General features: G+C 36.9%; 1 protein-coding gene across 1 annotated transcript in view; it reads right to left on the bottom strand.

The window, feature by feature from the left end:
- FBXL5 (F-box and leucine rich repeat protein 5) overlaps positions 1-14,399 on the bottom strand; it is a 44,953-nt gene that overhangs the window by 11,046 nt on the left and 19,508 nt on the right. Inside the window, exons 7-9 of the mRNA XM_036096531.2 lie at positions 10,543-10,691; positions 9,878-9,960; positions 8,031-8,756 (exon numbers count right to left, since the gene is read on the bottom strand). Coding sequence (XP_035952424.1) covers positions 8,031-8,756; positions 9,878-9,960; positions 10,543-10,691 — 958 coding nt within the window. The remainder of the gene's footprint in view (positions 1-8,030; positions 8,757-9,877; positions 9,961-10,542; positions 10,692-14,399) is intronic.

The raw sequence follows: 14,399 nt of genomic DNA on the forward strand, positions 1-14,399 counted from the left end.
ACAAAACTCACTGAAAGGTTTAGATAGAAGAGTAATAACAAGTAAAAAAAATGCATTCTAGGAAGATCACTCTAATCTACCTTTTATCACCAATGCCCAAGTATGTCAGGCACAAGCCTAAACAGTAAAATGCAAGATTAGTAAAATACAGGTTCTGCCCTCAACTAGGGAAAGAAACATTAAAAAAAGTATTGACAATACATGCAGTAAGAAAAAAAAAGTTATAGAAATATATACAAGTTACAGAAATATTACAGAGCAGGAAATGATTCAAAAGTAGTAATCTTTAAAGAAAAAGAACAAAATCCAGAATTCAACAATGTATAATTCACACTATCTGGTATCAAATGAAATACTAGACATTCAAAGAATCAGGAAAAAATCAATCAACAGAAACAGACCAATAAATGACAATGATGGGATTAGTAAACCATGACTTTAAAAAAATGCATACAAACCCTGGAGCAAACACTAAATACATGAGGTACTAGCCAACAGAAGAAATAAAACAAGATACTAAAAAGTACGTAATAAATCCAAAAGAAGCAGGAAAAGACAAAACGAAGAAAAGATAAAACAAGAGGAAAACAAACAGCAAGACGATAGGCATAAAAATAACCATATCAATAATTATGTTAAATGTAAATAGCCCAAATAGATCAATTAAATGACAGGGAATACCTGACTGAATTTTAAAAAGTAAGACCTAACAATATATGCTGTCTGCAAAAAATTAAAAGAGCAGTTGCCTTGGGCTCAAGAAGAGAAACAGTAGTGTATAACAAAACAATAATGGCAATGTGAGGGGGTCAAAGAAGGTTGGGAATTTAAACAAGAGGCTACTTTTAATCAGTTAACGGCCAAGATTTATTTCATTCCTATGAAAAACTGAAAATGTTGCATTAAGACTATACACACAACACTATCTGTTCCCTATGGCTTCAATCTACTTTAAAATATTGATTTTCGGGGCACCTGGGTGGCTCAGTGGGTTAAACATTTGCCTTTAGCTCAGGTCATGATCCCAGGGTCCTGGGATAGAGTCCCTCATCACGCTCCCTGCTCAGCGGGGAGTCTGCTTCTCCCTCTCCCTCTGCGTCTCCCCGGCTGCTTGTGCTCTCTCTCTCTCACCCTTTCTCTCTCTCAAATAAAAATCTTTAAAAAAAAAAAATCTTGATTTTTCAATCTATGTTTTTATAGTCAATGCTCTTGTAACAAGCCCCATATAACCAATGTGCCAAAACTCATGCTACCCCATCCCTAAATAGAACATAATGACTAATGCAGAAGGACTGAAAGCTCCCAATTAGCACCTCTGTTCCCACAAACTAAGTTGTATGCACATGTGCGTTTTATTTGTTCTCAAACCTACTGACACCAGTTTTAGTTACTATTGTGATTAATTGAAATAATTTTTATTACTATTATTTTTTAAGTAGGTTCCACACTCAGTGTGGAGCCCAGTGTAGGGCCTGAACTCACAACCCTGAGATCTAGACCTAAGCTGAGATCAAGAGTCCGATGCCTAACCAACTGAGCCATGCAGGTGCCAAAAATTGAAATAATTTTTAAACCAACATAATAAATACAAAAAGGCAGTAACCTCTTCGACATCGGCCACAACAACTTCTTTCAAGACACGTCTCCAAAGGCAAGGGAAACAAAAGTGAAAATGAACTTTTGGGACTTCATCAAGATAAAAAGCTTCTGCACAGCAAAGGAAATAGTCAACAAAACAAAGAGGCAACCCACAGAATGGGAGAAGATATTTGCAAATGACATATCAGATAAAGGGCTAGTATCCAAAATCTATAAAGAACTTCTCAAACTCAACACCCAAAAAGCAAATAATCAAGTCAAAAAATGGGCAGAAGACATGGACACTTCTCAAAAGAAGACATACAAATGACTAACAGACACATGAAAAAATGTTCATCATCATTAGCCATCAGGGAAATTCAAATCAAAACCACATTGAGATACCACCTTATACCAGTTAGAATGGCAAAAACTGACAAGGCAAGAAATAACAAATGTTGGAGAGGCTGTGGAGAAAGGACAACCCTCTTACACTGTTGGTGGGAATGCAAGTTGGTACAGCCACTTTGGAAAACAGTGCGGAGATGCCTCAAAAAATTAAAAATAGAGCTACCCTATGACCCAGCAATTGCACTCCTGGGTATTTACCCCAAAGACACAGATGTGGTGAAAAGAAGGGCCATATGCACCCCAAATGTTCATAGCAGCAATGTCCACAATAGCCAAACTGTGGAAAGAGCCGAGATGCCCTTCAACAGATGAATGGATAAAGATGTGGTCCATATATACAATGGAGTATTACTCAGCCATCAGAAAGGGTGAATACCCAACTTTTATATCAACATGGACGGAACTGGAGGAGATTATGCTAAGTGAAGTCAGTCAAGCAGAGAAAGTCAATTATCATATGGTTTCACTTATTTGTGGAACATAAAGAATAGCATGGAGGACATCAAGAGAAGGAAGGGAAAAATGAAGGGGGGAAATCGGAGAGGGAGACAAACCATGAGAGACTATGGACTCAGAGAAACAAACTGAGGGTTTTAGAGGGGAGGGGGGTGGGGGGATTGGTTAGCCTGGTGATGGGTATTAAGGAGGGCACATACTGCATGGAGCACTGGGTGTTATATGAAAACAATGAATCATGGAACACTACATCAAAAACTAATGATGTATTGTATGGTGACTAACATAACAATAAAAAAAAAAGCACACACAAAAAATTTGCATTTATTTCCTTAGCCTTTTTCCCAAGAAATGCATATAAAATGCACTAACTTTATTCCAATCTCTACGCCAAAAATGCTTCTTTTCAAAGCCTTTCCTACTTATCAAATATGAAGGAGCATTCTATGTATTCTCTACTCCATAAACTAACTTTACTTTTCTTCAGAACAGTCTGATATTACATGTTTACGGTCTATTACTACCACTAGATTATAAACTCTATGAAAACAGGGAATTTGTCTTATTTATAGATCCCTAGCAATTAGAACAGAGCAAGTCATGTAGTAGGTGCTCAATAAATATTTAAATGATTTAGAAAGATTCCTTCAGGAAACCTGACTAAAAAGGTCATTTGCACTCAGACTGGAGACTTTTTCAGTCAGCCAGCAGTCCAAATGATATCAGATAAGATAGTTCCTGTGTGGTTTCCCATCATCAAAATTAATTCTTCCTTAAATTCAAACTCAGTCAGGGGCACCTGGGTGGTGCAGCTGGTTAAGCATCTGACTCTTGGTTTTGGCTCAGGTCATGATCTCAAGGTCATGAGATCAAGCCCCACATGGGGCTCCATGCTAAGTGAGTGCAGTCTGCTTAAGGCTCTCTCTCCCTCTCCCTCTGCCCCGCCCCACCATGTGCTCTCTCTCTCTAAAATAAATAAATCTTTAAAAAAAATTCAAACTCTGGGCGCCTGGGTGGCTCGGTTGGTTAAGCGGCTGCCTTCGGCTCAGGTCATGATCCTGGAGTCCCTGGATCGAGTCCCGCATCGGGCTCCCTGCTCAGCGGGGAGTCTGCTTCTCCCTCTGACCCTCCCCCCCCCATGTGCTCTCTCTCATTCTCTCTCTCTCAAATAAATAAATAAAATCTTTAAAAATAAATAAATAAATAAATAAATAAAATTCAAACTCAAGTGTTTATTTCAAGGATATCTCATATACAAACTCTTCACCACTAGTTAGTTGCAAAACCATAAGGCAGAAATGTAACTTATTTCCATTGCCAATAGCAGTAAATTTTTTACTTAGTTATTTCTAAGGTTAATATCAAAATTAGTAAGTGCCAAAATCATACTGTGAAATAACAACTAAAAATCACTTTCATGCTTTTTTTCAAATTTCACTTAGGAATTCACTTCCTGCCTTAGAGGGAAGTGGGGATGGAAACTTGTATTCAAATAAAGCCCTATAATTCTGTGCTTTTTGCATTTATTTAAATTCAATTAATTAACATATAATGTATTATTAGTTTCAGATATAGAGTTCAGTAATTCATCAGTCTTATATAATACCCAGTGCTCATTATATCATGTGCCCTCCTTAATGTCCATCACCCATTCCCCCAACCCCTCAACGCGTCCCCTCTATAATTCTGCTTTTAGATGAAATATGCCCCCCTCCTAGCATTTTCCAAACCTTACTAAGAAGTTTCTAAATCCTTTTTCACTAAAAGCAAATAGAAGATACCTCTTAATTATATTAATCAAAATTCTGACTCCCTTTGAAATCGATTTTTAATTATACAGAATTTTTAATAAATTCTGGCTTATTTAAAAATATCCCAACAAAACTAAGAAAACAGGAAAACTGCCACTTGCTCAGATATCACTGCAGCTCTGAAATGTTACAAAAGCTTGTGTTATTTCATTCTTTGAACAATAAAACTGGTCATGTTGAAAATGCAACTGGGGGCACGTGGGTGGCTCAGTTGGTTGAGTGCCTGACTCGACTTCAGCTCAGGTCTTGAATCTCAGGGTACTGAGTTTGGGCCCTACACATTGGACTTCAGGATGGGTATGGAGCCTGGCAGCAGCTTTTTCTGCTCATGGGTCCTGTCCCCGTACTTTAATAAAATCACCTTTTTGTACCCCCTCCCAAAAAAAACCACCACAACTACATTAAAAGTAAAAAAAAATTTTTAAACTTAAAAAAATTAAAAATTAAAAAAAAAAGAAAGCGCAACTGAGGGGCGCCTGGCTGGCTCAGTCAGAAGAGCATGCAAGTCTTGATCTCAGGGTTGTGAGTTTGAGTCTCACATTGGGTGTAGAGATTACTTAAAATAAAACTGAATAAAAAGAAAAAGAAAAAATGCAACTGAATGGAGCCACAAATAAGTTTTAATAACGTATAGTGGTAATGGAAAAGATAATGGTATTGGAAAATGAATTATTAGGTTTTAAACTGAACCAAAGATTCCTTTTACTTTAAAACCAATTTACATTCAAAAACAACTTAAACCATATCAGGAATATAATATAAAAATATAATAAAAAAGTTTAAAAAGGAATGAGAATATGGTTGTCTTTTACTTTCTATTGCTTTAACTACAATCTATGCACCTTAGTTTGAACAAAAAGAAAATTAAGGGAATGATGCACAGCAGCCAAACCATAGTAACAGCAGTTACCTCAGGGGAAAACATTCTTGTACACAACTTCTGAAAGATTTTTGCAATAATCTCATATTAAGCATCTTTTATAATGGCAGGGAAGTATTAGGTTTTGTGCTAGATAAATTCTTCATTATAACATATCTGACATCCGATTATTAAAGAAGTCTGGTAATACTCAAATCTACAGTTGACCCTTGAACAACTCGGAGGTAAGCACATCAACAATCCCCACCTCATGCAAGAGAAAATCTGAGTGTAACTTCTGACTCCCAAACCCTTAACTACTAGTAGCCTACTACTGACTAGAAGCCTTACCCATAACATAAACAGTCAATTAACACATATTTTGTATGTTATGTGTATTATATACTGTCTTCTCACAATATAAATATGTAGTCAATTTCCAAAAGCTCATTCATGTCAAAGATACCTAACATCATTACACAGCTGCTACTACTTATTGAAAATCTACTATGTGTCATCTATTCATTTTATATAAGGCTCAGGTTAAGTATTTTAGACAAAGACAGTTATGTAGAAAAGAAAACAGTATCAACCTACACCAAGTCTGTCTGGCCCCAAAGTGAGTGAACCATGGTATTTTCTCCAACATTTTCCATAAGAACACATAACCTAACAGAGCTCCAAGTGGGTCCTATAAAACATGAACTAGAATCTAGCTGCTGAGAAGAGATACCTCTCTGGGCTAATGAGTGTTTCACCTCCACCCTTCCTTGCTCTAAGAAGAAAGAGATCAATTTAATCTACTAAAGATTTTAATGACAAAAAAAAACAGAAAGTAAAATACAGAACTTCTCACATGTAGTCTCTTTATAACTTAAAAAGGCAGTACAAGTAGCTCATGCTCAAAGACCAAAAACTCTAAACTCTGGCTATTCAATTCCAATACAACTCAACAGTGCTTTTTGTAAAAACTTAAGGCTATATAATGGCACTAAATTACTTCTACAGACATTCTACAGTTTCCAAAAATCCCCAATATAAAACCATGACTCATTTAAGTTAAAGAAAATCCTAAATGATGAAATAAATGTAATTCTGCACCCCTTTAGTAGGCCAAATTCTAGTATTAATGCCAATAAATTAGTATAGAATTATTTTCTTTTCAAAAACCTTTACAAAGATCCCTTTTTCTGCTAACTTTCCTATAAATTTAAAATCGGATTTTATTTATAGAAGTTTAACTGAAAACAACATTTTGTAATTTTAAATTTTTGTAAATTATTAAACCATATGGGGTACATTTGAAATACGTATTTTTTAAGGGCCTCGCTCCTTAAAGAATACAGAAAGCTACTCAAAAAATACTATTTTTCTGCTTTTCTGCCTTCCACTTATATATCACCAACCTACTTTTATAAACTTATATCCAACTATCGCCCAGTACGTATCCTTTACTACAACCAAACTGGATACCAAGTCTCTAGACGTTCCCTATTGAGTCCAACTTAATCTGCTAAAGATCATATCTCTGAGAAAAGAAGAATATTAGGCTTTATGTTGGATGAAATTTCATTGTTTAACATGTCTAGCACCCCATTATTAAAGAACCTTAATAAAATTCAAGTCTATTACAGGGTAAGAGAAAACACATAAACAATTTCCAAAAGTTCCTATCAAAGATAATGAAATAATTATTGCACATTATTAATGCTGAGAACAGCCGTACAACAAAATAACAATAAAAGCAACTACAACAGCGCTTTACTACTGCGTGTACTGTGTGCTCAAGTATTCCCCACTGCTTGGAATGAATGTCTGCTCCAACTGCCACCTATCAAAATCCTTCGTTTTTCGTCAAGATTCAATTCAGTGTCATTTCTTTTTTTTTTTTTTTTTTTTTTTTTTTTTAGATTTTATTTATTTATTTGAGACAGAGAGAATGAGAGAGAGAGAGCACATGAGAGGGGGGAGGGTCAGAGGGAGAAGCAGGCTCCCTGCCGAGCAGGGAGCCCGATGCGGGACTCGATCCAGGGACTCCAGGATCATGACCTGAGCCGAAGGCAGTCGCTTAACCAACTGAGCCACCCAGGCGCCCTCAGTGTCATTTCTTAATTTTTTCCTTTTTTTTTTTTTTTAAGTAGGCGCTCCCCCTCCATGTCCAATGTGGGGCTTGAACTCACAACCCTGAGATCAAGAGTCAGATGCTCTGTTGACTGACCCAGACAGGCACCCTTCCTCATTAAATTTCCTGATCATTTACTACAATTGAATGAAGGGTCTCTCTCTCTCTCCTTTGATCCCCACAGAATCTTTATTCGATATCCCTTACAGAGTGTACAAAACTAATACACAGCAACAGAATATGGTATACATTATTTTCTTCTCTGTTACAAGCCCTTGAAGGAAAAACTATCATCTCATTTATCTTTTCACCCACTAAAGCACCTTAGAAAATTTGGAGGCATTTGCTAAGTATTGATTAAACTCAATGTTCTAGGCGCCTGGGTGGCTCAATTGGTTAAGTGTTTGCCTCCGGCTCAGGTCAGGATCCCAGGGTCCTGGGATCGAGCCCCGCATTGGGCTCCCTGCTCAGCGGGGAGTCTGCTTCTCCCTCTGCCCTTCCCCATCTTATGCGCGCACACGCACTCTCTCTCTCTGAAAAATAAACAAAAATTCTTTAAAAAAAAAACAAAATAAACTCTTAATGTTCTGTATATCACAAAGAATTTAAATGGACTGAAATGAAACTTCGAGCTCAAGTTATATTGTTCTAATGCTTTGAACTAGGACAGATTCTGGTTAACTCTTTCGGTTAAACAAATCAGCTAAAAGGAATGACTTAGACTGAAATTTTCATATTCCATTTGAGAATGTAAGCATGTCCATTTCTTAATATTCTGCAACTGATTACTTACCTGAGACCATGGTCTGTGATTTGATAACATCCAGACAGACTGAGAAAGAGAAGTACACGTCCAGTCTCTTGATCAGATTTTTCACTCCCAGAGTAAATTAAGTCTTTTCCTCTAAGCAATCTAGTCCTTGATGCTTTTTTACACAATGCAGAAGACTCTGGGAGTGCTGACATAGTTCTTAGAGCTGTTCCTGTACAACAAAACGAATGACCACAATATGCAAAGGCTGGAGAAGCACAATGCTGTTGCCAACAGACACTAGTCCTTAGTCCAACAATATCTTTACTGTAACAACCAGCGGAGGAACAACTAAAGTTGGATGCTGTTTCCATGACACAAAGACTTTCAACATTTCTATGTCTCCATTCTACAGCATCTTCAATATCAGCCAAATCTTCAGCATCTAACATCCACACATATGGAGAAGTGAAACTGTCAGAAGAAACAGGCTTAGTCCAGGGGTGTTCATTATCCATTTCTTCTCCAATACCTTTGTTAGTTAAATCGTGCAAACAAGCATACGGCTTGGTGGACTGCATGGTAATGTCTTTATTCTTCCATGTAGTCGAAGTAATTTTGCTCGTAGAAGTTTTTAAAAGGCCACTCTGATGAGATGTCAGAATTCCAAGGGCTCTAGAGATCTTCTCTAGAGCCACATCTGTGATTTTTTCACATCCAGACAGATCAAGATGCCGAAGACTCTGGCAGCAACCAAGCCAAGACCAACTATAATTAAGAAATAATAAGACTATCAGTGGATATTGTTAAAATCTTCAAAAGCATTTGACTGTGAGTAGATAGAAACTAGAAGATTTAAAATCTAATATAATCAAATATTTACTGAATATCTACTGTGAGGCATCATTTTAGATGCTAGGGATAGGAAAAGACAGTAAGAGTAATTAGGGTCTAAGAGTATTGCTAACCTAACAGAAGGGTAGGAGAGGAGAAAGGTATAGAAGGGAGAGACTTCACTTATTATTCCAAAAAGTAACCAGGAGGAAAGGCTGTACAAACACCAAAGAAAGAATAACTAATGATTAAAGGAGGAAGATCCAGAAGAAACAAAGTCTAGGAACTGGGAGAGAATTGGCCATAGCCAGAGAAAGGTACACCTCTCCCTCTGAAACAGGAAGAGAGATGCTGATATAAATGCTAGGGTGGGAAAGAGAAGCGTGAGGTAGAATAAGAAGGAAAGTGATGGCATCTAAGGAAATAAAACCTGTGAAAATTGTAGCTTGAGGAAAGTGTTAAAGTTCCAGAATATGAAGAATGTAAGAGAAAGCTTTGCCAAATGGCATTTGGAGCCCAGATGAAATTGGAAACTTCTTAAAAACATATAGTGCCAGGGGCGCCTGGGTGGCTCAGTCGTTAAGCGTCTGCCTTCGGCTCAGGTCATGATCCCAGGGTCCTGGGATCGAGCCCCGCATCAGGCTCCCTGCTCCGCGGGAAGCCTGCTTCTCTCTCTCCCACTCCCCCTGCTTGTGTTCCCTCTCTCACTGTGTCTCTCTGTCAAATAAATAAATAAAATCTTTAAAAAAAAAAAAAAAAAACATATAGTGCCAATCTACGCTGACTGCCCAGCAAGGCTCAAAGGTCTAGACACAGTAACAGGATTATAAAGATGACAGGATGATGCAAATGGAATTTCTGGATCAGCTGGACCCTATGGACAAAGAAGCAAAGAACTGGAGGGTACTATCAAGTTATAGTCATACATGACTGAGATCTGAAAGTAAAAAAAATAATACAATTAAACTGTAATTATGGAAACGAACTACAGAACAATTCTACTAATTCATAGGTAGAAATAAATTATAATACTGAAATACTCAAAAATAACTAACCTGTCAAATGCAGAATCTGAAATGTCAGTCTGGGTCAGATCCAGATGCTCCAAGTTAGGACAAAGTTCTAAAATCTGCCTAACCTAAGGTGGGGAGGGTGGATTAAGAAAGATACAACTTTTAGTAAATAACATAAGCCAGTGGTTCTCAAGCTTTTGGGCATGTAAACATCACTTCAATTCTGTTTTACTATATTCTGGACTCAAACTCTGGAGAATCTGTTTTAATAACCATGAGATTAGACCCAGGAAATTTACATTTTTAAGGAATACCCAAGGAGATTCTAATGTAGGACATTACAAGACAGACTTGTAAAACAGTTATTTAATCTCACTTGCCTGTTTTACCAAGCCTTACATATAAGGAATCATAAAAAACTGGGTTTCATCACTTAACTTAGTATCTGTGAAACTGAATAAATTGTTTGTCTCCTAGTCTGTTTCCTTTTCTATAATGTGTAGACAGTACCTATATACCAAAATTACTATGAAAACTGAAATTAAATAACATGAAAAGTTAGCAGTGCATGCCTGCCCTTGGGAAGACACTCTCATGGGTAAACAGCTTTTTTTTTTTTTCCTTCATTAAATTCAGGAATAAGTAAAACAAATTTAGATCACTGCTACTTTTTCTTAATACCCAAACTAGTGCTAATTTATACATACCATTTTGCTGGAAACTGCAGAGCTGTATGCTAATACTATAGTTTTTACTGAAGTTCCAACATATGGCAGAATATTATGAATTAAGCCATGAAGTAAACGTTTTTCCATTTGTGCAATGCTGATAGCAATCGATTCCTCTGCAGACTCTTCTGTAAAATGAATTCAAAAATCTAAGAATTTGATACCACTAATTATAACTAGGCTACTCAAGGAATCACCAAGTCATTAAATATAAAATACTTTTTGCTATTCTTTTTTTTTTTTTTAAAGTAGGCTCCATGTCCAGTGTGGAGCCCAACGCAGGGCTTGAACACATGACCCTGAAATCAAGACCCAAGCTATGATCAAGAGTCAGGCGCCGCCTTTTCCCTCTCTCTTTCTCTTTTTTTTTTTAATACTTTATGCTATTCTTAAACTCCCTTATGTATGCAAAGCAACTTCAATGGACAAGGTCTCACTCACCAGAACTTAATATTTAACATGTCTGACATCAACTAAAAAGAGACAAAAGGAAAAAAAAACTTTTTAATGAGAATGAAGGGAAGATTTTTTTTCACTTGCTTCAAGGTTGAAGGTGATTAGGAAGTATAGCAGAGAGAGAAAAATAACTCCAGTTTCAGGAACTTGAAAAAGTTTTGGAAAAAAAACTGAATATTTAAAAGAATAGTAGAAGCTCTTCAAGAAAATACAGGATGTTAAAAGAAAAATGACAATGATAAAAAGTATCATTTGTTATTTTAGAAAAATAAAAGGTACACAGAGCTAAAAGGGATTTAAAACAATTGAGTGAGCCTGGTCATAACGAATCAAACAAAAGTACTTAGAATTTTTAAGAAGCATGGCTTTTGATTTTTGCTTAATAACTTCTGTAGAGCTTAGATGTTTATAATAGGATGCCACCCTGTTAACCACCAACACAACAAAAACACTACAAACTCCAATTTGATACAAGGGAAAAAAATACACCAACTACACTAAAAAGAATGAATTAATAATTGTATCACCTTTCTCAGGACACTATTATTATTATGTTTACCTAAAGACCTAATCTGAATGTCTCTAAATATAAAATAGTTTAACAGAATAAATTAAGAAAGTATCATTTTTAAGACAGTCTCATTTAAAATAAAACTGAGTGTGGCTAAGAAATGAAATATGAAAAGAAAAGTTCTGAATTTGTGACTAATGGTTCCATATTTACAGATTTACCTAAATTTCTTGTTTAGGGTGCCTGGGTGGCTCAGATGGTTAAACATCTACCTTCGGTTCGGGTCATGATCCCAGGGTCCTGGGATCGAGTCCCGCATCGGGCTCCCAGCTCAGTAGGGAGCCTGCTTCGCACTCTGCCTCTCTCTGTCTCTTATGAATAAATAAATAAAATCTTTAAATTTCTTGTTTAGTCAGACATATGTGTAAAGTGCAGAGATAAAAATGACTTTTAGCAAACCCTATTTATTCTACTATAATTTTATTCCCAAATAATTCTTTTGTTTCTGTGGTCCTCTCTATCTAAATCTGTATTATTTACTGTGAAATCCTTAAAAAGAAACAAAAAAGAAATTAAACATCCTACGAAGAACAGTATCTTCCTGCAAGACTAGTAAAGACAACTAAACTAAAAAAGCACTAACATGAAACACAGTTTGTAGATCCAAAGTTTAGTCTTAGATACACCAAACAGCTGAACACATATATTACCTTAACAAGGCTCAATCATTACAGCCTTAACCTTTACCTTCAATGTGAATCTTACTGATAAGCATTCTTTGGCTATCCTCAAGTGTTGACACAAATACGCTAAGTTTGGTAAAGACTTTTAAAACTCATATGGGTTTTACTCAGATTTCTCAGAGGACCTTAACTAATCACCCTACTTAAAATTTTAATTTCTTTCCTCTCTTCCTGGCACTTCATTTTTCTCCGTGGCACCTGACACTATCCAATACAGCATATATATTTTGCCTGGGTTTGTTTATCTCCCCTCTCCAAAAAAAAAATTTTTTTTTTTTTTAGGTTTTATTTATTTGAGAGAGAGGGAGAGAGAGGGAGTTAAAAAGCAGGTGGAGGGGCAGAGGGAGACAAGTGAGGAAGAAGCAGATTCCTGGCTGAGCAAGGAGCCCAATGTGGGGCTTGATCCCAGGACCCTGAGATCATGACCTGTGCCAAAGGCAGATGCTTAACTGAATGAGCCACCCAGGCGCCCCTCCCCTCTCCAAATTTTAAGGCCAAGGATTTTTTTTTTCCTATTTCCTTCACTATTAACCTCATGCCCAAGAAAGTTCTTGCCACAGGGTAAGCATATCACCAAATCTAGCTGGAACAGACCTTTTCCTTATGTAGCATCCTCTAAATGTTCAAAACTGTAACACAATGCGGTGACTTCATTTCACAGAAGTTGTACTGAAATAATAATCTTTATATTTATACTCTTTTTCCACGTGTTTAGTTCTTTTGCCAAACCAGCTTACTATTTTTTAAGATTTATTTATTTATTTTGAGGTGCGGGGAGAGGGAGAGAAACTCAAGCAGACTCCCCACCGAGCACGGAGCCTGACACAGGGCTGGATCCCACAACCCTGAGGTCACCACCTGAGCAGAAACCAAGAGTCAGAAGCTCAGCCAACTGTACCACCAAGGCGCCGCCAGCTTAGTATTTTTTAAGTGGGCAAGTTATAAATAAAAATTCCCTATAGTTTCAGTTTTACCAGGTATTAGAATATCTTATCTGTTGGGTTTTTTTTTTCATGATTTCACCATCTTTTAGTAATTATTTCCTAGAACAGTTGTATCTCCCTCCTCCACACTCCCAAATAGTGTCTTTCTGCACCTCTACTGTGGCATTTTTTATTATATACCTTGAGTTAACAATTAACTATTCTAGGGGCGCCTGGGTGGCTCAGACATTAAGCATCTGCCTTCAGCTCAGGTCAGGATCCCAGGGTCCTGGTATCAAGCCCCGCATCGGGCTCCCTGCTCAGCGGGAAACCTGCCTCTCCCTCTCCCACTCCCCCTGCTTGTGTTCCCTCTCTCGCTGTGTCTCTCTTTGTCAAATAAATAAATAAAATCTTAAAAAAAAAAAAAGAATTACCTATTCTAAATTCTCTCCCATATGAGTTCTTTAAGGGTCGGGATAAAGTCTTAGTCACCCTTCAATTCTCCCACAGTGCTTACAGAACAGCTACACTAGTTATTATAATCCCTCGTCATTTACGGAGAATTTTCATATATACATTACTTCTTGATTCCACAACAACACTGTGAGGCAAGTGCTGTGACTGTTTACAAATGAATAAACAGATTCAACAGCTTCGTGCTCCTTCCTCTGGGCCACGATGACTCAGTAAATATTGCTGAACTGATCAAATAAAATGGTCCTAAAAAACACACTGTAAACCGCAAAGTGCTATAATGAATGTACATTACTTCAATAAGGAGAACAAACATTATTTTTTGATTTAAGCATTTAAATATAAAAACAGATGGGAAATAACCCTATATACACTTAAACAGAATAAATTTTAAATTTGTTTATTATTCTTTCAAATTTTACAAAGTTGGGGCGCCTGGGTGGCTCAGTTGTTAAGCGTCTGCCTTCGGCTCAGGTCATGATCCCAGGGTCCTGGGATGGAGCCCCGCATCGGGCTCCCTGCTCTGCGGGAAGCCTGCTTCTCCCTCTCCCACTCCCCCTGCTTGTGTTCCCTCTCTCGCTGTGTATCTCTCTGTCAAATAAATAAATAAATCTTTAAAAAAAAAAATGTTTTACAAAGTAGCAGGCTTATAAACTCCAATTTCTTTAGAATTGTAATCTTAACACCTAATAATTTATAAGCACTTAACTGTTAAATATAGTATTAATT

The sequence above is a fragment of the Halichoerus grypus genome, chromosome 3 (assembly GCF_964656455.1).
Source record: "Halichoerus grypus chromosome 3, mHalGry1.hap1.1, whole genome shotgun sequence".
Classification (NCBI taxonomy): domain Eukaryota; kingdom Metazoa; phylum Chordata; class Mammalia; order Carnivora; family Phocidae; genus Halichoerus; species Halichoerus grypus.